The sequence below is a fragment of the Anguilla rostrata genome, chromosome 14 (assembly GCF_018555375.3).
Source record: "Anguilla rostrata isolate EN2019 chromosome 14, ASM1855537v3, whole genome shotgun sequence".
In the NCBI taxonomy this organism is placed as follows: domain Eukaryota; kingdom Metazoa; phylum Chordata; class Actinopteri; order Anguilliformes; family Anguillidae; genus Anguilla; species Anguilla rostrata.
The window spans coordinates 35,357,279-35,380,509 of record NC_057946.1 but is presented as its reverse complement, the minus strand read 5'-3'; the positions used below and the strand labels follow the sequence as shown (position 1 = coordinate 35,380,509).

The 23,231-nt window shown below is 42.0% G+C and overlaps 2 protein-coding genes across 3 annotated transcripts; both read right to left on the bottom strand.

Moving 5' to 3' along the window:
* Positions 1-1,037: 1,037 nt before the first annotated feature.
* On the bottom strand, positions 1,038-11,308 carry eri1 (exoribonuclease 1). The gene is made up of 7 exons (XM_064308315.1): positions 10,856-11,308; positions 10,039-10,217; positions 9,502-9,718; positions 6,642-6,725; positions 5,078-5,187; positions 4,022-4,136; positions 1,038-2,399 (listed from the first exon to the last, which is right to left on the bottom strand). The coding sequence occupies exons 1-7, from the start codon at positions 10,937-10,939 to the stop codon at positions 2,157-2,159; spliced, it is 1,032 nt and encodes a 343-aa protein (XP_064164385.1). The 5' UTR covers positions 10,940-11,308; the 3' UTR covers positions 1,038-2,156.
* A 3,816-nt stretch (positions 11,309-15,124) lies between these two features.
* On the bottom strand, positions 15,125-23,163 carry ppp1r3b (protein phosphatase 1, regulatory subunit 3B). 2 transcript variants are annotated; one of them, XM_064307554.1, is made up of 3 exons: positions 22,925-23,163; positions 22,017-22,088; positions 15,125-18,909 (listed from the first exon to the last, which is right to left on the bottom strand). In XM_064307554.1, the coding sequence occupies exon 3, from the start codon at positions 18,876-18,878 to the stop codon at positions 17,994-17,996; it is 885 nt and encodes a 294-aa protein (XP_064163624.1). In that variant the 5' UTR covers positions 18,879-18,909; positions 22,017-22,088; positions 22,925-23,163; the 3' UTR covers positions 15,125-17,993. The 2 variants fall into 2 exon arrangements, with proteins under 2 accessions (XP_064163624.1, XP_064163623.1); XM_064307553.1 differs by lacking the exon at positions 22,017-22,088 and having other exon boundaries at positions 22,925-23,158.
* Positions 23,164-23,231: the final 68 nt, after the last annotated feature.

Sequence of the window (23,231 nt, the reverse complement as noted above, 5' to 3'; positions counted from 1 at the left end):
GACTTGGAGGTAATCATGTGTTGTGTATATAATTCTCCCATTTCTAGAATATTGCCAGTGACATCACCTTGTCTCTACCTCACATTTTATAGATAGTAGTGTCTAATGCTTTAAGGTACTGGTCCAGTGACCATTAGATTTCTGGTCGAGTCCCAAGTGTTGCTGAAATTCACCAGAGAAAGGAGAGTGCATACCAAGCTAAATATCAAGCTGTGTATCTGAATAGCATGTATAGCTACAAGCTGTTATCTGCAAAACAAACAGTTCACATCTGTAATCTATTTTAGTGCAGTCAAATATTAATCCCTGGTGCTGAAGACAGTGCCAGTTCTGAAAAAGTTTTTATCTTTTATTCTTGCGGCAGAGCCAATCACCAAATGACAAACAGAATTAAACAATTAAGTCAGCTTAATGCAATGCAATAGAATCAAATTAGTGAAGGTGAAGTTTGAAAAACAAACAAAAAACCAAGAGCACTGAAAGGGTAGTTGGCTCTAACAGTAAAATACTGTATTAACAGTATTAAACAATGTATGAATGCAGACGTTTGTAATTATCATTTAAAACCCTTTCAGTCCTATCATACCGGTCGGCCATAAGCAAACTTGATAAGATCAGTGGAGCAAAGTTGAGAACAGGTCTTAAGCTATAAATCCAATGCTGAAAAAGTTTTGCATCTCTTGCCTTGTTTGCTTTTTTAAAATAATACGTGGTGTAGGAGTTCAGTGGCCACTTTGACACGATTCTCCCATGTGAATGTTCCTTACATATTGTGGTTTACATGCTGTTCCATTTTCATCCAAAAAATTCAGTTTTCACCAGTACATTTCCTGTGTTCCTTTTTGATGAAAAAAAATGATGAAAATATATGAAAATATGCAAACTTTCATCTACACTAATACTTAACCCAATACTGCCTGGTGTGTCACAGCAAGAAAAAGTGTTTGCTCTTGTGGTGACAGGTAGTTTGCCTACTGCCTACTGCCTACAGTTGAATTTACACTATCCTAAATCAAGGCAACAGAGGAAGCATTGGCTAATGTAAAGTTTTTTTAGAGGTTTATTGGCATAAAAAAAGAACAAATCAGACCAAAAAACAGCTCATAATTCCCATTTGTTCATTTGCACAAATTAATATACAAACCCCTACAAGAACACTTGAATCAACTGCATCATTTAGACAACCATAAAATTTAACAATTTATTCCCGGTCAACAACTCAAATTTTTCAAAATAAATATTGAAACAGCATCTGAAGAGATGGAAATAATTCTAATAGATATTGATACTGGACTAATATTTATGAGTGCATATGAAAAAGGGGGGGGGGGGGGCAACCTTGTAGGGTCATGGGTCATATTCACAACCTCAAAGGTATGTGGTTCTTTTCCAGATAGCCAAACAATCTGCCCAATTGTGTACTGAAGGAAATAACCCCACACACACCTTATCCTAAATCCAAAACAGCAGGTCTGGACTACAAAGAGGGAAGCCAGCGGCCTCTCACAGCTCAAAGGTCTTCCTGAGGCAGACCGAGAGCAGGTGGGGGGTGAGGGTTAGGGTACGGATGGGGGTGGGGGTGGGGTGGTAGTGGGGGGGTGGGGTTTGTGGTCTGTTCAGAGGTAAACGAGACAGTGAAAGATCAACTTTTTAGTAAAACGAGGAGAAATGTGCAATTAAAAAGTTAAATTTGCAGCACAGAGATATGGCACATTATCCATGGTGGCCAAAAGTAAAGAACATGAACGGACGCGGTCCATGAAACGAGACTGTGGTACTTCAGCGTGTCAGTCAGCTAGTGAAGCTGTCACTCATAGTCACAGTGCTGTGGTATATGTGTGTGTGTTAATTTCCACTGCGGTCAGTGTTTCCAAATTTCACACTTCCTGCGCAGGCCCACTCCAGTACAGATAGCTCAGTACAAACACAGACACAATACTGAACCAGAAATACAAAGAGCAAAGATCACTGCCATACCAAATGTGGAGGGGGGGTGCAATGTTAAGTTCAAGCTATGCAGAGAGGATAATTTCAAGGGGGTGAAATGAGAGACAATCAAAGACCATCCCCCTTTCTTGGTTTAAGGCCTTGTGGCAGATGTCCCTGATTGTGACATGTAGGTGTGCTTGGGGGTGGGGCTTAGGCAGCGGAAGGGGCTAGTTCCTGCAGCGTGGGTTGTGTGGGGGCGGGGCTCCCTCCACGGGGGCGGAGCTGGGCACGCTCAGCAGCTGGCCGGCGTGCATGCGCTCGTTGGCGCGCAGCTGGCAGCCGTCCTGCAGCATGCGCAGGGCGATGCGGGCGATGTTCCGCGAGTCGTCCAGGCCGCAGTGGGGCCGGCCCTCGTACTGCAGGCCCAGCTTCTCCAGCATGCTGCTCAGCTTAGTGTGGGTCCGGGGAACCTGGCAGGGGAACCATCCACAGCGTCACAATATAAGAAATATTTTTTTAAAATACAGCACTGTCCACATGCTCATTACGAGCCGCGACGCCGGCGGCTCGAGTCCGACCGCGCGACCTTTGTTGCATGTCTCTCCCACTCTTCCCCGTTCTTCCTGTCTCTCTACACCAGGGGTGTCAAACTCCAGTCCTGGAGGGCTGCAGTGTCTGCTGGTTTTTGGTGTGTTTCAGCGCAAGTCAGTAATTCAAGTCATTGATTGGTTGAAAAGTTCACGCACCTTGTACTCAAAGGCTTAATTGCCTGCGGATTAAAAGGAAACCACAAATACCTGCAGACACTGTGGCCCTCCAGGACTGGAGTTTGACACCCCTGCTCTACACTATCCTGTCCAATAAAGCTGAAAAGCCCATAAAAATATATTTTTAAAAAAATACATTATAAAAAGTACAGAGGAAGAAGACTATTTGGCCCACAGAGGCTCGTCAGTTACCTACAGGCTACAGCGGGCCCTTTCAAACCATCCCCGTTGGCAGAGATTATTCACAAGCGTTTTTTTTCACAGTGCTGTTCCACAGCGTGTTGCCATGGTATTCCCATCACCCAGACTCGAGCCTCACGCTCGCAGTAGCTCTTGGTGGCACTCTTGGTTTCCGTGCATTTACCTTACAGTTCCAAACAAACGTTCACGTTAACCCAATGTGTATGGCTACACTGGCAGGAAGCATTCTTGAGGCAAGCTTTACTGCTGTGAAATGACAGTTTAAAATTTAGTTTTAAAATCAGCTAACTACAAAGCTATATTTAGTAATGTTGATAAACAACTTTTTACATTAAGAAGATCAGTTCTTCTTCAGGGATCCTTTTACCTACTGATAAGCATTAGTTAGCTACCTATTCACTGACCTGGGGAAATTTTTGTTGTACCTGTGCAAATGCTGAAATTCGCCCTGGTTTATTAAAAGTGGTTTTGTAAATAAATAATAATGAACATGCACTGTTTAATTGATTGTTCTGACAGCATGTGCCTTTAGAATGTTATCAATGTTCAATCCTGCATTAAACTAATCTTAAAAAAAAAAAAAGCGAAATTCTCACTACATGCACCTGTGATTAAATTAATACACTCTACATAAATACAGTACACACATACACACACACACCTCAATCTCATGACTAATGGAGTGAATTAATTTCTTTAGCTGTAGCCCCATCTGTTTTCGCAGTGCTGGACACTAGGGGTGTGCATTTGTATATATTTTGTGTATCTGCATTTGTATCTTTATTTACACTTGTGATTGGGTAAAAATCATTAGTGGGCATGGTTTTAACTTCAAGGTCCATAAACAACCAAAAAAGCCTGTTATAAACTTTAGTTAAAATCAATGATCTGACCACTTACCTGTATCTGTGATATTTCTTTTTAGGGTATATAATTTTGGTTTAAATAAACAATGTGAGCACTTGTACCAGCCATATTTTTGTTTTAGGGCATACATTTTTTTGATGATTCTAACGTTCAACTAATGTTGAATAAATCTATCTACAGTTTTAAACATCTCTAATCTGAGCATTACAGAGAAATAGCTCAATACCTGGCCAATAGAAACAGGGGGCATAAATCACCTTGTAGAAGTTCCCGTAGGACTTCCTGATGTTGATCCACTTTTTGGCAAACTGGGGATAGCGAATCCCGCTCACCCGGCACTGGATATTCAGGAACTTGCTCATGTCCCAGGCCCTAGGAGACAAACACTGAGACTGAGACCGAGACCGAAAAACCTCACCTGTACTTCTCTACAGCAGACAGAGAAAAACGTCATGCAGCCGAAACCAGAGCAGCAGTCCCCCAGGGGCTGCAGGACTGCAGTAGAGAAGAGCTAAGAGAGGTTCTTTCATTGATTTTTCCTTATTTTAAGACTTTTGGGATGCTGATTTTACGTTTCTTTTTTTAAAAGAGTCCCTGTTTCTGTGCTGAATATTTATGCACCCTTCTACAGCGTGAGTAGTACTACAGCATGCCATAGAATTTACAGTAGTTTTAGTACAGTAAAGTAGTGTAGTAGTTTAGTAGTAGCACCAGTTACAGCACAGTAGCAGCAGGAGCAGTAGTAATAGCAGCTGTAGTAGCTTTAGCATCAGTAATAGTACTAGTATTAGTAGTAGTAGTAGCAGCAGGAGAAGCATTATTATTAGTCGTAGCAGTATTAGCATTGGTAGTAGCAGAAGCAATACTAACAGCAATATGAGCATAAGTAGCAGTAGCATTAGTAGCAGTAATAACAGTAGCTTTAGTATTAATCACAGTATGATTAAAAAATGGACTGCATTTTATATAGCGCTTTTATGCCTCTCATTCACCCATTCACACACACACTCACACACCAACGGTGAAAGGCTGCCATGCAAGGTACCAATCAGCTCATTGGGAGCAATTAGGGGTTAGGTGTCTTGCTCACGGATACTTCGACACACCCAGGGTGGGGGATCCCGACTGCCAGACAACTGCTCTTACCTCCTGAGCTATTTTGCCCCTATAGTTGTAGTAGTATTAGCACTACTAGTACTAACAGCAGTAGTAAAAGCAGTAGCAGTCATCACAACAGTATTCGTGTTAGCAGCAGAAGCAGGAGCAGTAGCAGTAGTAACAGCAGTAGCTCATAGACGGGTGAGCAGTCGTACCCATCTGTCAGAACAGCGTATTTGTACTTGGTCCCCAGTTCCTTCTCCTGCAGCCAGGCCACGGCCCTTTGCAGAACACTGGAGAAACTGTCTGCTTTATCCACCGTTTCCTACAACGAAAAAGAAAGAACAGCATTCTTTCAGCTTCACGCCAGCCCGTCATCAGTGCATTTAACTGTGTGTTTCACACAAGCTTCTCCTTATCAGTGTATTTAACTCTGCCTGTTTCACACAAGCTTCTCCTTATCAGTGTATTTAACTCTGCCTGTTTCACACAAGCTTCTCCTCATCAGTGCATTTAACTCCGCGTGTTTCACACAAGCTTCTCCTTATCAGTGCATTTAACTGTGTGTTTCACACAAGCTTCTCCTGATGAGTGTATTTAACTCTGCGTGTTTCACACAAGCTTCTCCTTAAGAGTACATTTAACTGTGTGTTTCACACAAGCTTCTCCTGATGAGTGCATTTAACTGTGTGTTTCATACAAGCTTCTCCTGATGAGTGCATTTAACTCTGCGTGTTTCACACAAGCTTCTCCTGATGAGTGCATTTAACTCTGCGTCTTTCACACAAGCTTCTCCTCATGAGTGCATTTAACTCTGCGTCTTTCACACAAGCTTCTCCTTAAGAGTACATTTAACTGTGTGTTTCATACAAGCTTCTCCTGATGAGTGCATTTAACTCTGTTTCACACAAGCTTCTCCTGATGAGTGCATTTAACTCTGCGTCTTTCACACAAGCTTCTCCTCATCAGTGCATTTAACTCTGTGTGTTTCACACAAGCTTCTCCTCATCAGTGCATTTAACTCCGCGTGTTTCACACAAGCTTCTCCTTATCAGTGTATTTAACTCCGCGTGTTTCACACAAGCTTCTCCTTATCAGTGCATTTAACTCTGCCTGTTTCACACAAGCTTCTCCTGATGAGTGCATTTAACTGTGTGTTTCACACAAGCTTCTCCTGATGAGTGCATTTAACTCTGCGTGTTTCACACAAGCTTCTCCTTAAGAGTACATTTAACTGTGTGTTTCATACAAGCTTCTCCTGATGAGTGTATTTAACTCTGCGTCTTTCACACAAGCTTCTCCTCATCAGTGCATTTAACTCTGTATGTTTCACACAAGCTTCTCCTCATCAGTGCATTTATCACTGCGTGTTTTAAACACAAGCCGCACAGAGATAAACTGGTATTGATCTTATCGTCTAACTATGGGTGAGATAGCCAAAAAGTGAATTTCCCAAAAAGTTGGACAACCCCTTTAAGTTAATAATTAATAACGAAACCAACAGTTGGTGGAATCTTACTAGACAATTCAGTAATATTAAGCCGTACTTCACGTTCGTAATCAATGCAAAGTGTGACCCGTTTAATGCCTGCCTCTATGCAGGAAAATCAGGAGCCTAATACAACATAAATGGTCATGCTACTTCCGGGATCATACAGTGTTTAGGAGAGCAGGTGCTCCGAGTCTCTGAGTTTGTATCTCAGAGACTTCCCAGCCATGAAAAGCATCATGTCCAAACAGAAGATCTGGCTGTGGGGGCAGAAAGAGGCGGAGGCCAACCTGTGTGATTCCCGTCAGCTGCACACAGAAATCTGAAAGCTGAGAGTTCGTTTCGGGTTTAACGTACTCCTGAAACGAGTCTTCCTGAAAGAGTAAAAAAAACAGAATGAGAAAAAAAAACATTCATTCCCCCATACGATTACAAAATCTACAAGCTGCCTCACCTCCAATCATCTGATGAACAAGTCCCGCCCTCTTTCCAGACTTTGTTTCCCCAAACATCCCTTCCTGAGTTGCATCAGATGGATTTCACAACAAACCTGGCGGGCAGTCTTGTGTACACACTTACTATCTATAGTATAAATATCTGAGACCCAGGTCAGGAAAACTACAGGCAGGCGAGACGTGCAGCACAGCCCGTAGGATAGCCGACTATCGGCCATTTTGAATTCCCCCCCGCGGGTGGGGGTTCAATTCCCGCCATGGCGCTGGACACTAAAAGCTGTAGCAAGCACTGTGACCCATATGTGGTAGGCGATTTACTATGTAGCAATACGGCTTTTGACACACTCAGCCTGCCTAGCACTTAGGCTAAACCCAAGCCACACGCAGCCTACACACTTATTTCTGCACTTTAGAATGAGTATCTTCCAATGTTTTATTACACGTATTTGCTCGTGGGCCATTAAGGTGCCGAGTAAAAGCTTTGCTTTCTTTTGAAAATTATTTAAATTAATGGGCTGTTGCATATCCTTGTGAAATAGGCCTTTGGCTCTTGATTGACGCTAAACCCATGGAGATTACATATATAGTGAAATTACTGAAATAGCCGTGGGCAAAGCATGCAAAACGAAATGAGCATTTTGCAATTTGAAATCAGTGTCAATCCACCACACAGAAACTCAGCTCGGACACATTTCTGTAAAGAAAAAAGCCCTTAGTTTGTGAAACCCATAAACATTTTACTGCATAAGGAAATATAGTGGAATTCTGTGGTACTTTGGAACAACACTCTCAACAGTAGACATTTGGAACATGACATGCCTTTAAAAAATCATAGTCCCAGGACAGGACAGTATCATTTCACTACTTTTTCTGTTGCATTTTTAAACAAGTATAAACTGACATTCTAACTTCTTACTCATCCATTTCAGCCCTTGTTAAACAACACCAATATATTGGCCAAGTAATGCATGAACAGGCCAGAAAGTGCGTCTTCGCTGACACGAGGACATCTGAAACCCAATTTAAAGATCATGCTTAAATAGAGTTCCCTTTCTAAACTTCATGGTATTTCAGTTTTAGTGCTTGTTTTCAATTGGCCCAGAGGTTTTCTGTGTACGATAAAGGATATTTGAAATACCCGTCGGTTTTGCAATTGCTAATATAGGAGGCATCGACAGGTTTATGGTTTTCAGTATCTTCAGTAATAAGAAAGACACAGCGAAAGCAACAAAGCTTTAAAAAACCTGATTAGAGAGGAGGAATAATTACCAGAATACTTACTACTGGCCCTGAGGGACAGATTAGAGTATCCCTGGTGTAAACTATCCAAGTCACAAAGTAGTTGGATGCAACAGGTCAAAATATCTGCCTCATAATGACTAACTGCAAATGAAGCAGTGGCTGGTCAGAAAGCAAATCGTTTTTTACCTCCATCAAAACCCAAAAGACACATCCAGAAATGGCCGCGATGGATTTTATGACAAAATGCAAGGAAAGAGCAATGAGCACAGAGCAATTTAAACCTCGTGGGTCAATGTGCAGTAATGAGCCCAATGTCTGTCTATCATTGTAGAACTTAACTGTGATGCTTGTTAGTGTCATATGCTGGACAATGACTCATCTGTTTCCCTTAAAAAATTTTAACTACAAACACACTGCACTCCACACAGTAAGTTATGTGTGCGATTGAACCCCCACAGTAAGTTTCACCACACAGTTGAGTCACTGCCTGCACTCTGCAACGAGCATGCATCTGTATGAAAGCTCTGGCTGTCTCTTAATCTGTAGCACTCAGTGAGCTCCACACATGCTAATATAGCATGACCACCCAGCTACCACCTCTGTGTAAGTCCTTTATATATGCTAATGACAGAATGATGCATACAGAAAAAAATAGCAATGTGCATTCCACTGATAGTAATACCACAGATTCTCCACACTGACATTATTTAGGGTACTGTGCCGGCAACTCAAAGCTTTCAGTTTTGACTCCCATGTGAAGGCAGTGCCAAGGTACTTAACCTTATCGTTTAAGTAAACATTCAGCCGGATTAAAAAACGGGTTGTGTGAAGTCCACATCTGGTCCACACAGCCTGAATTAGCCTCTTCAACAAGCGCCTCAAACTCAACAATGAAAAGAAGGCATAGATGGCAATCAGCTGAAGGTAAATTCTGCACTGCTAGGAAGTACTGTTTTACAGATGTCCGGGGGGAACAGCTCATGTAATGTCAGTCACCATGAAGTGTTTAACACAAAGTTTGACACAGTACTGGATAGTGGATATCCTAGTCCATGGATAATCAAATCTGGACCTCAAAACCAAATCCGGTCCTGGTTTTCTTTTCGCCCCCCGTAATTAACAGAACAATGACTGCTACTGATTGGCCAGCCTGTATTCACACCCAATTCTCATGTAAAGGGAAGGTGGAAAACCAGCAGTTCTTGCACCTTGAGGCCCATGATTTGAATAACAGGGCACTGGTCTATAGGTTAATGATGAGCCTACATGGGCAGAATGGCATGTTCACCTCATTATGTATTCTCATGTTCTAGATGTGACTATTAGCCTGTTGTCATCATTATGTATTTTTATGCTCTTATGTTCGCTGAATGGCCTGTCCTTCATATTATGTATTCTTGAAAGAAAATTCAAAGCATGCAAACATTCACGGCCACGCCCTCTGCCCACTCACAATCTCCAGCGTGTGCGTGTTGACCAGGACCATGGGGAACTCGATGATCTCGTGCAGGAAGTCGGGCGGGTTGTTCTCCTCGCAAGTGGCCTCGAAGTCCACCACGCAGATGTAGTCGTAGTACGTGTCCGTGGGTCCGCCCTCCAGGAGCGCCTGCGTCAGCTTCTGCTTCTTATAGTGGCTCTTCAGCCGCTTCTTCAGCACGTCCTTCACCCCCCTAACGGAGTGACACGGCAACAAATTCTGAACAAAACTCAGCCAACAGACCAGTTTTTCACATTTTTTAGGAGAATGTGGACCATGCCTGTATAAATGGACAGGTCAATGAACAGATTCACAGACACTGCATATGCATACCTTAGAAACAAGCCATAGAGACCGTATTTAAATTGTGAAACAAATCGTTATTCTTGCAGTAAATGCAACAGGTGTGGTGTACAGTGTCACACATCTCCTGAGACACCGTTGGGAAATCTATCGTGGTTTTTTTTTTTTTTTGCCTTTTCCTTAAATTTGTTTCTTCTTGCAGCGTCTTACCTAGTATCAAGCTTCAACTCGGCCAGTTTTGCACGTAGTTCATCTTTATTCATGCGGTTGATGTGGCCGTTGGCGACAGCAATCTCCTTATACACGGGGTCACTGAACTCGCCTTTGCTGGAGGACGGAGGAGCCTCTACGGGTTCCTTCTGGCCACATCTCCTGTTGCAAGATTTGGCCTGGGGATGGGGGATATTTATACATTTGTTTTGCATTTAGCATACAATTTCGCAGTCTAACAATAAAACAGTCTTTGCTCACGGCCAGTTGCATTTGACACTGGCAGTTTCTCGCCACTGTCAAACAACCGTATGCCATGGGCAGCCTACATTCTGGAAGACTAGTATGACGGGTTTCAACTTTCGTGTCAAGAACTCGGATCAATCGATACATCTATCACGGAGCAGAAATTCCGGCGGTCACAGCACTGTTCCATAATATTCCATAATAACAAAAATCAGTGCAGCACAGCTAGTCAGCTTGCTATATTCATAATCATGCGCAACGTATAATCTACATAAATATAATATGAACTAACCAGGGGCAAACGCGTTTATCAAATAGCATGGGACTGCTTTGGTGGTCAGTCACAGCAAGCCCAGAAAACACAGGCCAGATACTTTAATTGCAGCTTTCTGATGTGTTGGATCAGAAAAATGACGTGATCAGCAATAGTGAACGCCAAACCAGCGGCAGTCTTTCCAGTCTAGCTGGCTAAATGTATTATTAGATGACTAACGTTAGTCAAGACGAGTAACAAAGGCAACATTTGAACAATAGAACATCTACAATAAGTTTCGCTAGACTATCTACTTACAAGAGAATTACTGTCGTCCTCTGGGCTATGAGACGCTTTAACATTTCCATCCTTGTCAAATATATTTTCCTTTTGGTCTTCCATAATAATGTCCACGTAAACGCAATAATAACTAGCTATGTATTAATCTCAGATTTAGCTGACGAGCCAAATAAAATCCTATTTTTTGGGCACACAGGTCCACTTGTTCTTCCCGCCAAGCTAGCGCTTATTTAATAAGCCTCCTAATCCGCGCCTCTTAATCGCTAAATTCTGCCATTTACATGTATTACTCGCCTCTCCAATTTAACATGCTGAAAATACAGATGAAAATATTATATATAGCTAAAATATTCGTCCTTGTCGTTTTCACAGCTAGTTAACGTGTAGTAACATCGTTTAAAATGTAAACAGTGCTAGTTTCCGGTTCCGGTTGATGCACATTGAAATGCGCTTCCAGGTGAGACAACCATCGATGGAAAATGGATCCTAGCCCCTACAGTATCTGTCCTAGCCACAGTAAATGAGCCCAGCACAAAACAGCTGTTTCTGCAAAATGCGAAGAACATACATACATGTAAATACCATAAAATAAAAGCTGATTGTCTGTACTTGTTCTATATTCATCATATTCATTCAAAAATAACATTACATTAATTACAGCATTTTAAAAACATAAATACATTTTTTATATTTTATTAATAGCTAATTTTATGAATCTGTGAATAGATCAATTTGGCTTAGTGTATTCCTTTAATTTTACACGCATTTTAGTAGCAGCTCAGTGTGCATTGTCCAAGTGTGGGTATGGATTGTATCTATTTTCCTTTTGTCTGCAGTTGATAATTAGTACAAAAGAACTAAAATAAAATAAAAACTGAACTGTATTTGAATATCTGCATGAGTAAATGTTTGAATGAATTCTTTGAAAATGACACATGAGCTATACATTACATGGTTCGCTGGTAATAAGGTGGAGCCTGTGGAATTTTTAAGAGTTCAATTTATTCCGCCGTACTTTTGTAAGTAGAAAAATAAATGCAGGCACGTCTTCGTTTCAAAACAGGTAGTTTAATGTAGCAAAGGAACTAGTGGGTCTGTTACCCATGTACAGATAAACAAAGAACCAACAAATGACGGAGACAGTGAATACTTATACCCTGTTCCTTCAAGGAAACAAAGGGCCAAACGGTTACACATCACAGGGAAGGGGGGGGGGGGGGGGGGGGGTGGGGTGGGCATTGGGGGCGAAGAAACAAGGTGTGGGGGAGTTGGACTGAAGTAGGGGGTAGAGGATATCACGCAATGGTACTGCATATCAAAGGGAGACAATTTGACTGGGCAAGGGGGTAAAAGGTCAATTTAACTGGGTGTGGTGGTAAACAATCAATGTTATCTGCAACTGGCCCACTACAATGTGAGACACCTCAGAGGGGTAAACTGTGGCTCCCATGTTTTCCAACAGAGCGGCCTAATTTCTGATAATGTAACATATCAGCCCCTTCCACCTCTTTCCTTACAGTAGCCTGTGGATTTCCAAAGTAGTGAATTCACTCTTAATCATTTGAGAAAAGCTGTGGTGCCATTGTGTCATGTCTGATTATCATTAACCGGAGTCAGCCTTGACATGAGGCATCTCAGACTACAAACCCTGCCAAATTCCCATGGAAAAAATGAGGTGTGACCCTTCTCAAATTCTTGATGTATTGTGTAACTCAAATCAGACTGCTCCAACAAGCTGGGTTTCCTTTCAGTGACATGTGGGTGAGAAACTCTGCCCCATCAATGAGGGTTTTGGGTAATGATGACAAATTAGGAGAGCAAGAGACTCAGTGTTAACAGGGTTCAGCTCTTTTTGAATCAAACCTTTAGAACATGTAGGAGAATTTTGAGACTCCCCATGAGGGTGATGACGTCACATGATAAAGTTAAGGTATTCCCATCAATGTTGATCAGACTGTTTCCTCCAAACTCTCAAGGCGGCATGATAAAAATATATCACATGTATAACTATACACTCATATAATCAATATGTAATCCAATAAACCTATATCAGTAGTTGCAGCAAAGCTTATGGTAACGCAAGAAACCACAGTATCCACTGTAGAAAAAAGGCAAATGCAGAAGGCTTAAAAAAAACCATACTTACTCAGCAGAAAATTAGTGCCAAATAGACATGCTAGAAAACTAATACTTTACAGTGACCCCTGTGTAACCTGAATACAGTAGAAAAGTACAGGAGGCTATAACTCTGTGAACTTGTATGTGTAATGAAAAAACTACAGACAGCAATGACATGGTGTATGCGTAGTGGGAAAATACAGAGTAAGGGAAAATTGGGGTACCTGTCCACTATGATAAGATTAATTAAGAACATCATAGAGCCGAAAATCATTTTTTGGGGCACCTGTCCACTATGATAAGATTAATTATTGATACGTTAAGAACATCATAAGGACCGAAAATCATTTTGGTGCCAAGAAAGTCAAGTTGACCCACGAACAGGAAACTGAAACTCCTTACTGTGCCAAAAAGAGCAGATGGCTGGTATTTTTAGAAATGTGTTAAAGGGGGGTTATGGGCACAATTTGTGTATAAAATGTATGCAAAACTGACAATCGAGGTTCAATTCCCCTGAATTGATCCGGCTTTGTGCACCTGTGCAATAAAGTCTAAACTTTCTGAAGAGCTTGCTGCTGTTGTGTCTTTTCCCTCGTGAAATTGTTTTCTACAGATTGCCGATTGGCGTGGAAGTCTGTTGGTTCCTAGACACGACAAACATCAGAGGGAATCGCTTGATTCAAGTGGATGCATTAGAATCAGACGTTACTCAGCTCTGCGTGTGTGGACTCAGTAAGTGATTTGGAGGTTTCATGCATACTGAACAAAGCCATGATCCTGAATGTAGGTTAGCGTTGGGACCTTGACATTGTTGGCCATGGCCATGTCTCTCCGATAAAGAACATCCAGGAAATGAGTAAATAACAAGGGCAGTCAGGATTCACAGTTCTGTGCCAAGAAGCAGATAGTAACCCAAGATAGAACTTGTTCAAGCTCAATTTTGTATTGCACTATATGAAACACTTGACAGTTGACAAGCGACTTCTTCAGTGGATAAAAGTAAATTAACGTGAAGTATTTAATACTATATAAGTATTAAGTATATAAGTAATAAGTATTAAGGACGGAGTGTAGCACAGTGGTTAAGGAACTAGACTTGTAACCGAAAGGTCTCAGGTTCGATTCCCGGGTAAGGACACTGCCGTTGTACCCTTGGCAAGTACTTAACCTGCATTGCTTCAGTATATATCCAGCTGTATAAATGGATACAATGTAAAGTACTATGTAAAACTTGTGTAAGTCGCTCTGGATAAGAGCGTCTGCTAAATGCCTGTAATGTAATGTAATGTAATACATTAATTTTCCAAAGGAGCAAACACTGCCTCAAATTCATGAAAGGGATTGACACTGGATAACTACAAGGCATTCTTCTGCCAGTAGAACGAGGGCCATAGATGGAAATAAGCAGAAGGTAAATTCCACACAGACATCAGGAAGTATTTCTTCACACAGAGAGTAGTCGCTGCGTGGAATAGCTTGCCAGGTCATGTCGTAGAAGCAGAAACTCTGAGGGTTTCCAAGACCAAGCTTGATACGGCAGTGCCAGATACCATCTAGTTTGTAGGTAAACAGTGAGCACTGGGTACTCTTTAGTGGTAGAAAAATGGTGAGCATTGTTGGACTGAATGGCCTGTTCTCATTAAATTCTCATTTGCTGTCACTGGATTTAAACTTAAGTACCTGAAGTCTCCAAACCAAGGGTGTCCAATTATCAGAAAATTGATGATATGGTTGCAAGCTTTTGTTCTAGCCTAGCTCATCACGAACAAGCTGCTGTATCTACACTGACAATTTTCAGACAAGACAAGACACCCTTTTGACAACAGAATGATTAATTCAGGCGATATGGCCATGCACGGTTGATTGCTTAAGAAATCAAGAACAGAACTTCAAGCTAAAACTTGTTGCCTTATAATACAAGAAATTTCTTCTGATAATATTTGCATTTGTTATCTGGAGGTAAATACTGAAGTGACAAATTGAAATAGTTTAAAATACTAAATTCCCTCATTTGGCAAATATACCAATCACAAGGGAAAATATGAAACTAATCTTCAAATCACTTCAATATTTATAGCCAACTCTACCATTTTTACTTCTCCTGAAAGCAAACATCTCTTATTTCACAGCACTTCAGTTAAAATCTCAATTGAAACAAGATACACAGTATTTTCAAAATCAGTGACTTTATTTACAAAAAGAAGCAAAAAGTAGTGATAACCAGCATGAACACAAACAATGAGGCAATGGAAACAGTTCTGAATAAGCAGTGAAAGGGTTAAAACAAAAAGTTTACGTTTTGAAGATTAAACCACCACTGAACGAACACCAGTCACCACTGAACATACAATTATTGCATTCAGGCCTCAACTACAAAATGACCCTAATCTTTCTGAATATCGTACATTCTTTTTTTCTCTTATTTTCCATAAATTAGTGTTTGGGTTCCTATAAAGTGCAAGGCAAATTTCGACTTAAATTAACACATTACTACACGAAACAAGCAATTCCCTCCATACCTAAAACATACACAAGCATTAAAATCATAGTGAGTTGTATTATTCTGTAATATTTTTGTGATGGGGGGGGGGGGGGGATGCACGACATTACCTTAACCATCACCGTAAAACTAAAGACACCATACAAACTCTTAAAAGCATAACTTTTTTTTTTAGACAAACTGTGAACTTCACATTTCATAATTGCCCGTAACGCCAAATACAATTACATCTCACAATACCTTTGTTCAATAATAATAATTAAAAATGCTTTTCAAGTAATAATTCTTTTAAAAATAGTTAAGCATTTTTTTTGATGCAATCATTTTTCATCCATTCTGAATCCGACAGGATAAAAGAACACTCCCAATATTAAAGTGTTCTTGGACCAGTGGAACACAATAAACAGCTTATTAACAGTGACATGACTTTCATTTTCTTCAGTTCCTAACATCATTACACAACTCAGGATAATCGGCCCATTGTTTTTCCAAGTGGGTCTCATGTTGAAAGCACTACACTCAATAAAAGTGAAACGCGTTCAGAACCTTGAGCCACATCCTTAAAAGGCACACTGCAAGTTACTGGTGTCATAGAAATCAATTACCAACATTTAATTAAGGCAAATATGCATTAATGGCATATTTGTGTTGTGTCAAAGGTAATCTTACCTCAAAACTGACCCTTTGCATTTTGTACAGAAAGACCCTGCAAGCAGGAACCTGTAAGAAAAAAGCTATACCACCAGAAATGAAGCGTAGCATATTCAGGGATCATCAAATGAGGCTATCTAGAAAACATTTTACTGTAGACAACTCTGATTATGGTAGCATATACAGAGTGATACCCAACAAGCACACGCTGGTGACCTGCTCTGGTGTGATAATCTAAAAGCATCCAGTCACCACAGGTGTGAACCTCAAAGTCCACTTTACACCAAAAAGGAACCTAAAAGTACCAGAATGAGAGTCACACCTGAATGCATTTACATTGTGAAACCGTTCAGGACCTCAAGGCACAATTATTTAAAATCCTGCAGCTCAAAACATTGGATTATCTCCTCAATTTCTGTAGTAGGGCTGGATGGCAGTTAAAGCTGACGGTACATAGCAGGTCCACAGTTACGTCACCACTTATCCAGTTGAGGAATTGCTGTATTGGCAGGCTCTCTCTCCTTACAGAAATTATATATACTGCAATATTATGAATGTTTTGAAAATAAGGCAAATTAATTTCACAGCAGCCTATTTTAAAACATATATACTGCACTATTTGAGTGTGGCAATAATTTGTATATTTACACGTATGCTGTGAAGTGTCACAACATGCTGCCAATCTATTTCCAGTGTGCTGCATGTCTCTAAGGATGAAGTAGCTGGTGCGGAGGGCTAAGCTACAATGCATTAGCCTTTGGTTCCACTTTCAGAATGACACCCCACAGAGATCGCTGCGAAACATGGTTACCTGTCACGTATACAAGCTGCACATCTACAGACCTAGCACCCATTGCATAAGACAAAAGAAGCTTGATACAGTTCTAACTCATTATTAATGAAGGCTCTCAACTTTCCTGTCACCCACTGTGGATATCCGGAAACATCATTCTTTAACCGAATGTCACAGTTGTGCCACACAGCCCAATTGTTGGCACATTTAACTAGTAGTGGGTGGGTTCTGGATTCTTCACCACAGCCTGTAACACCACTACACACAACACATAAGACATCTTTGGGACTTGCATAAACACTATTTTCACCTCAAGCAACTGCTGCCCAGGCTAAATGCATCCATCGTCAATAGCAGCAGACATAATAGTCAAGTGAAACATTCTTCCGCGCTGTGCTAACTCTCTCTTTCTCACATGCATACATACACACACACACAACACCCAGCACCCCTGGCTCAGTCTTGCTCCAAGAAAGTCGTGGGTTCAGGTATAGGGCAAACTCTACGTTGGAAGGGAGGTATACGAGTAAAAGCTGGAGAGATGCAGTGTGACACACGACACACACTTTTGCCCACCGTCATTCCCACAGAAACAGCAGGAAGCTGCCGAGCCTCCGGAGGTCCTTAAATACTGGCTTTGCTTTTGCGTGTTCCCTCATATTTACAACACAGGATTTTAAGGTATTGCACTGGGCAGAGTGCTCTTCTGCCACGTCCTCTCTGGTTCCCTATGGTCCTTTTGGCTCCTGACCACCCGGCTCCGATACCGATTGGCCACAGGCTTTCGACCATGATGACCACGTCTGGTCGAGTTGACCGTTCAGCATGGCTCCTGATACTGCACTTCTGTCCTGTCCCTTTCCTGTTAGATAGATCAGCATGTTGATGACCTTGCACAACAGCAGGTGGTTTAAGATTTGCTCTAATGGAGGACACATGTAAACTTCTGTCCACCACTAGAGCACAGAACTGCATGCCCAGTCATTTTACAAAGGGCTAAAAAGCCACCTCAGAGATGCAGATTTAGCAACAGTCACCGCTGATAGCTGCAGTTTAGTAGCGAATATTGCAGTTGTCTTCCTGGAGGCACTTTCTCAGTAGTATGGTCCAGTGTCCTGGAACGTGGCGTAGCTGGGCCAGTCCGGGAAGATGCCGTGGGAGCAGCGGGGGCTGCCGTACGGGTCGATGTGAACGCCCAGCTCCCCGAGGCTCTGCCGCCGCTGGTCACCGGTCGGCCCGTCGCCGGACCCCTTCTTCAGCGCCGCCCGGACGATCCCATAGTTCTGGTCCTGGTTGCTGTCCCAGTGGGCCTGACCGTCAACCTCGTAGCAGATGGCGAACTCCACCCGCTCATGGGGGCGGAGCTTCTCGGGCAGGCCCACCTGGAAGGAGAAGGTGTTGCGGTCGGAGGCGCCTGCGTAGGTGTCCTTGACGTAGCTGCACTCCACGTCCGTGTGGCTCTTCCAGGTGTTGAAGGTGATGCGAACCTTGACCGCCTTCTCGTACGCCAGGTTCTTGACCGCGATGGTGCCGGTCAGCGACCGTTCCTGCAGCGTGCAGTGCTCCAGGCACACGTTCTGCTGCTCCAGGCGCTGGCGGAAGAGCAGGTAGTCCGAGGAGGGTTGGGCAAAGTCAAGGACCAGCTCGTTCCCGCCCCCGGCATTGGCACCGCCCCACACCCCGCCTAGCGACAGACCCGTCATGGAGCCCAGGAGGTCTCGTACACTGAGCGGGATGTCGATGGAGTCCTCAAACTCAGAGAACACCTTGACCGCGGTCAGGGACAGGCCTTTGTGGTCAGCAAAGGACACCTGCTTCTTTGCTCTGGCACGGTTGCTGGGGGCGACGCCAGGCTCCTCGGGCTTGGGCGGGATGGGGCGGGGAAGGCAGGGGCGCAGGGGCTGCACCCTCTTCAGGCCCATTCGATGGCGGTAGTCGTCCCGCGACAGGTACAGCGGCATGGCCAGCTCGATCGGCATGGTGGACTTGGGGTGGAAGAGGCTGATGACACTGGGGACACAAAAACCATAGAAACACATTTCATAATCTTCCTCTACAATGGTGTAAATCCTCATTTTTTCTGACTAAAGAGGAAAGCCACATTTGGTAATTCAATCACAAGCAGAAGGATATGGACATGTCGTAAGCACACGCAACAACAGCTTTTTCACTGTGACAGCTGGTAGCAGCAGAGAACGTTCAGCAGTAAAGCCAAATATTAGTGGCCCCACAGATATTTAGAGTCTGCAATAAGTATTGATTACACTATAATGAAAATATCGTCATCAGTCAGGTGACCACCATACAAAAGTGACCACCAAGGCACGTGCCGCCATATTTGTGCACGGCCGACACCCATTTCCTCAGCAAATTTCCCAGTGCTTTTTCCAGCATTGACTTTCCTAATTACTTCAATTTTTTGTCGAGTGTCAGTGTAACTGGCTTATGAACTGCCTTTTGGCTGCTGAATGTCTTTTTAAAGCCTGAACAATAGAGGTTGAGGCTGCTGTGTAGAAACATTAGTAAAAAAGGAACCTTCTGCAGCGTAATTCAAACAACTCTTGACATACTGAACTGTTGGCAAGGCCACATGGTGACTATATTTACAATCTGATGTGTAAACATGATAAGTGGATGAAGTCTATCTGGAGAGATTTACATCTGAACACTATCCTGTCACATAAGACCTGAATCTAAGTAAGTACTGAGTGATAACTGCCATTTTAAACAATTTCCTTCAGGTTTTCTGATACAAGAAACACACACATGCTTTTTTACACCACTGACTGTCGGCTCAATGCCAGTCCCTTATGTGCTTTTTTTAATGCCCATTCTCAAATTTAGTGTTTTACATGCTTAAATAAACACTGAACTGAACGGTGTGACATGACATGCTTTGTCACTTGATAGTGCACAAGCGCTTGGCCTGGAGAAGCAGCTGACACAATGCGAGCTCAGACCAGCAATATGCTGCCGAAAACACTGATGGACAAACAATATACTCACATAGTTCATGGTTTCTTGTATTTTACACATTGTCAATATTTTCTGTGAGGTTTGACAATTTTTATAATGAATTCATTTATTTAAGTTCAGCTTTTGTCAAGAGGCCTGATCATACTATTAGAAACAGTTCCTGTTCATGTTTATTTATGAAAATGTGACATTTTTGTGCGCAGTTGCATCAGCTGGAATACTGAGCGACTCCAGGAAATCAAATATCTGATGCCAGAGCACCCTCTGCTGTTTGTGTCGCGCAGCTGAAAGAAAAAGTGCCAAATAACCAATGCCCCCCCCCACACACACACACACACTTCCCAAAACGTTTAGGGAAGATAGCAGTGCACTAATCTGTAGGTTCATGCATATGCATATTGTGGGCGGTGCCTTGTGCGATTACATTTTAGAAAGTGCTCCACTCCTTTCTCATCCTGATGTACCTATTGAATATCCTTTTGGTTATTCACCCATTGACCCTCATTTGATTCAGGAGATGCAATCATACACTTTCAGTGTGGTTTCCCTAACATTAATTATTAAAAAGCAGTTAGCCACGGTGAAGTGCTGCTGGAGTGGCATCACACTACTATTGGATTACTGCAGCAGACCTGCCACCAGCAAGGAGTAAAAGTACATTGAAATATATTTTAGTATAGACTGCTTCCCAGAAGAGTATATAAACTAGTCAAAATGGTGCATGTGTACATTGCATTCCATGTTACGCAAATGTTCAAACCATGCATAAAAAAGCCAGTCAACCCGTATCACATTACATATCTCAAATGCATGCATTAGAAACACTGCCCATTCCCGCTTGCCATTGAGATAAGACACATAAGTTTATCATAGCTGTGCCAATTGTCTGGATCATTGGTTACCAGGGCAACACGAGCACCAGCCACAACCATGCAGGAAAGGGACAGTTTTCACCTTCTGAAAGTACCGTTTCTACCGATTGTAATAACAATCCAGCTAGAAATATGTTATCAGTTTCCCATTCCCCCAAAGTAGCAACTGTTCAGATAAACAGCATTACAGCCGAGAGTTATCACCTCTGTAGGAGTAGCTTGTCATAGATAAGCCTTAGTTAAAACACTGCCCTGTTGTACTGCCGAGCTAGGTGAATGCACACACTACTGACATCTCACCATTTTAACATATGAAAACAACCAGATTAGGAGCTTGACATTTTTTCCCCAAATTAAATAGTAATGGTCCTTTAGTCATAGTCAACCACAAACCCCGTAATCTGGACCAGAATGTCATTACTCCAGCCGTCTTTAAGAAATTGGCCTTTTGGCTTCTGTTACTCACATATGGAAGTGGAATGGATAGGAAGTGGGCAGAGAGTGATTTCCGCATGTTATATTAAGTGTAGGTCATTCTTCGGCACATAATTACACAAAATAAATTCTACGTGGATGTACCTCTTATCCTGGTAGAGCACTGAGTTTAATTCAAATTCAAATGATCCTTGTAAATTCATTTTAGAGTATTTGGGCAGTTTACTGTGCGAAAATTACGAGTGCATTTATTGGGTTAAGAGTCAATATAAATTTTGTGAAAAACACGAAATAGCTCAAAGCTCTGACAATGAATCCATCAGTCAGCTGCACTGTATATTACAAACAATTCTTTGATAGAAAAATCCCCTTCAGTATTTGACATGGGCCACCAAGTTATCTGGCCCATTCCAACGACACTGCTTTGACACTTAATGCCAGTTTGTGCAGCAAGGACCAAGGGGGGCAAAAACTGTGCCCCTGCAGAAGGTTCGCAGGCTATATGCGGACACCTGATCTGGACCTGTACTACGTTACACTGAGGGTAATAAACATTACATTACACTTTCACCGTTTGTTTGGAAACGGGTAACGCAGAAACTTTTCATCATTTCCTCAAGGACGCACGAGACAAGACAAAATAAAACACTAATAAAACACAGACAACTTCGACAATTTTGTAGAGATTATATTGCGTCACCCTCTCTCTGATATCTCTTGATGTTTCGAATGGCCCAGTTCACCAATATATTTCCCATTTAACAACACAAAACTTCAAAGAAATTAATTTGAATGATTTTCTTTCATTTTTTCAAAAATGCACAACTAGCTTACCTGTAGATTATCTTCTGATTTAAGACAGTAAGGCGCAGTTGTAACGGTAGTTCCTTGCTGGTGTCCTGCTTCCTGGTTTTAACAGCGTAGCCAAAAAAAATGTTCCGTAAAATATTTTGAGCTCGTTTTTCCGGGTAAAGTCCCAGCTACTCATGAAAATATTTTACAAGTTAATTCTAAGCAAAAACTAACACTGGTTAAACGTGCGTCTCTCTTAACGCAAAACCGTATTATTCTTATTTTAAAAGCTATTTAGAGTTTACGGTGCATTTGTTAGGATTATTCAATAGCCTCTCTTCCTGCTTTCGCCAACCGGCGGCAGGACGTTGCATGTAGTTTTTCATTACAGTGGCTAATTGGAAGAGTCAGGGACCGGCTCTTCTTGCAGTTATAGTCGACATGCCTAGCTTACAAACACCTCAAATGAGAACACGCGAAAAAGTACACGCGTTTGTTAAAGAGTCAAATGCTAACAAACATATAGCCTAATCAACTGTAGTGCATGCAAAACATTCTACCTGATAAATGCAGTGCATTCAACATAATGTTTTTCATTGTAAGTGTAGCCTGATATCGTTTTTTAAAGGTTTTGGCCCCAACCACCGTCTATACCCAATTAAATGTTTTACAGATGTAAAGACTGTCAAGACTTTCACACGGTTTGTTCCTTATTTGAACTCGTTGAGATCGCTCAGGCAAATCTAGTTAGCAAAGGCATGAGTCTTTATGTTCACATTCTGATATAAATAAAATCGACCAAAAGCTAGGCTTTGCAGGTGAACATGAAGCGCTTTTTGAAATGATGTCCAACTCATCAACTCGTTTAGGTAAGACGCTGCGTGTAACGATATGAAGAAAAACTTTTGTTACTGTAACGCAAACTTTGTTATGTTTTAGACGAAACTTACCTGGTGCGATGTGATGATAAAGGTCAATTGAGGTGAGAGAAGTTAATGCTTCGCAGCGCTACTGGTCCACAATACATTTTAGCCAATTGGAAAGTCCTGTAATGTATATTTTATAGCTACGCTACGACACACATTAGCTTCTTATACAGACCTGTTCTTTAGAAACATTTTCACAAGCAATGCTGCGGTGCCCCGGACCGGCCTTCTAGATCTTATTGCGCTCACGTGTACTTTTCCTGAGAGCCAATCACCAACTGGAAGAGAGGCATAGTACCAATGGGATATCGCAGTGGGAGAGTGATCAGAC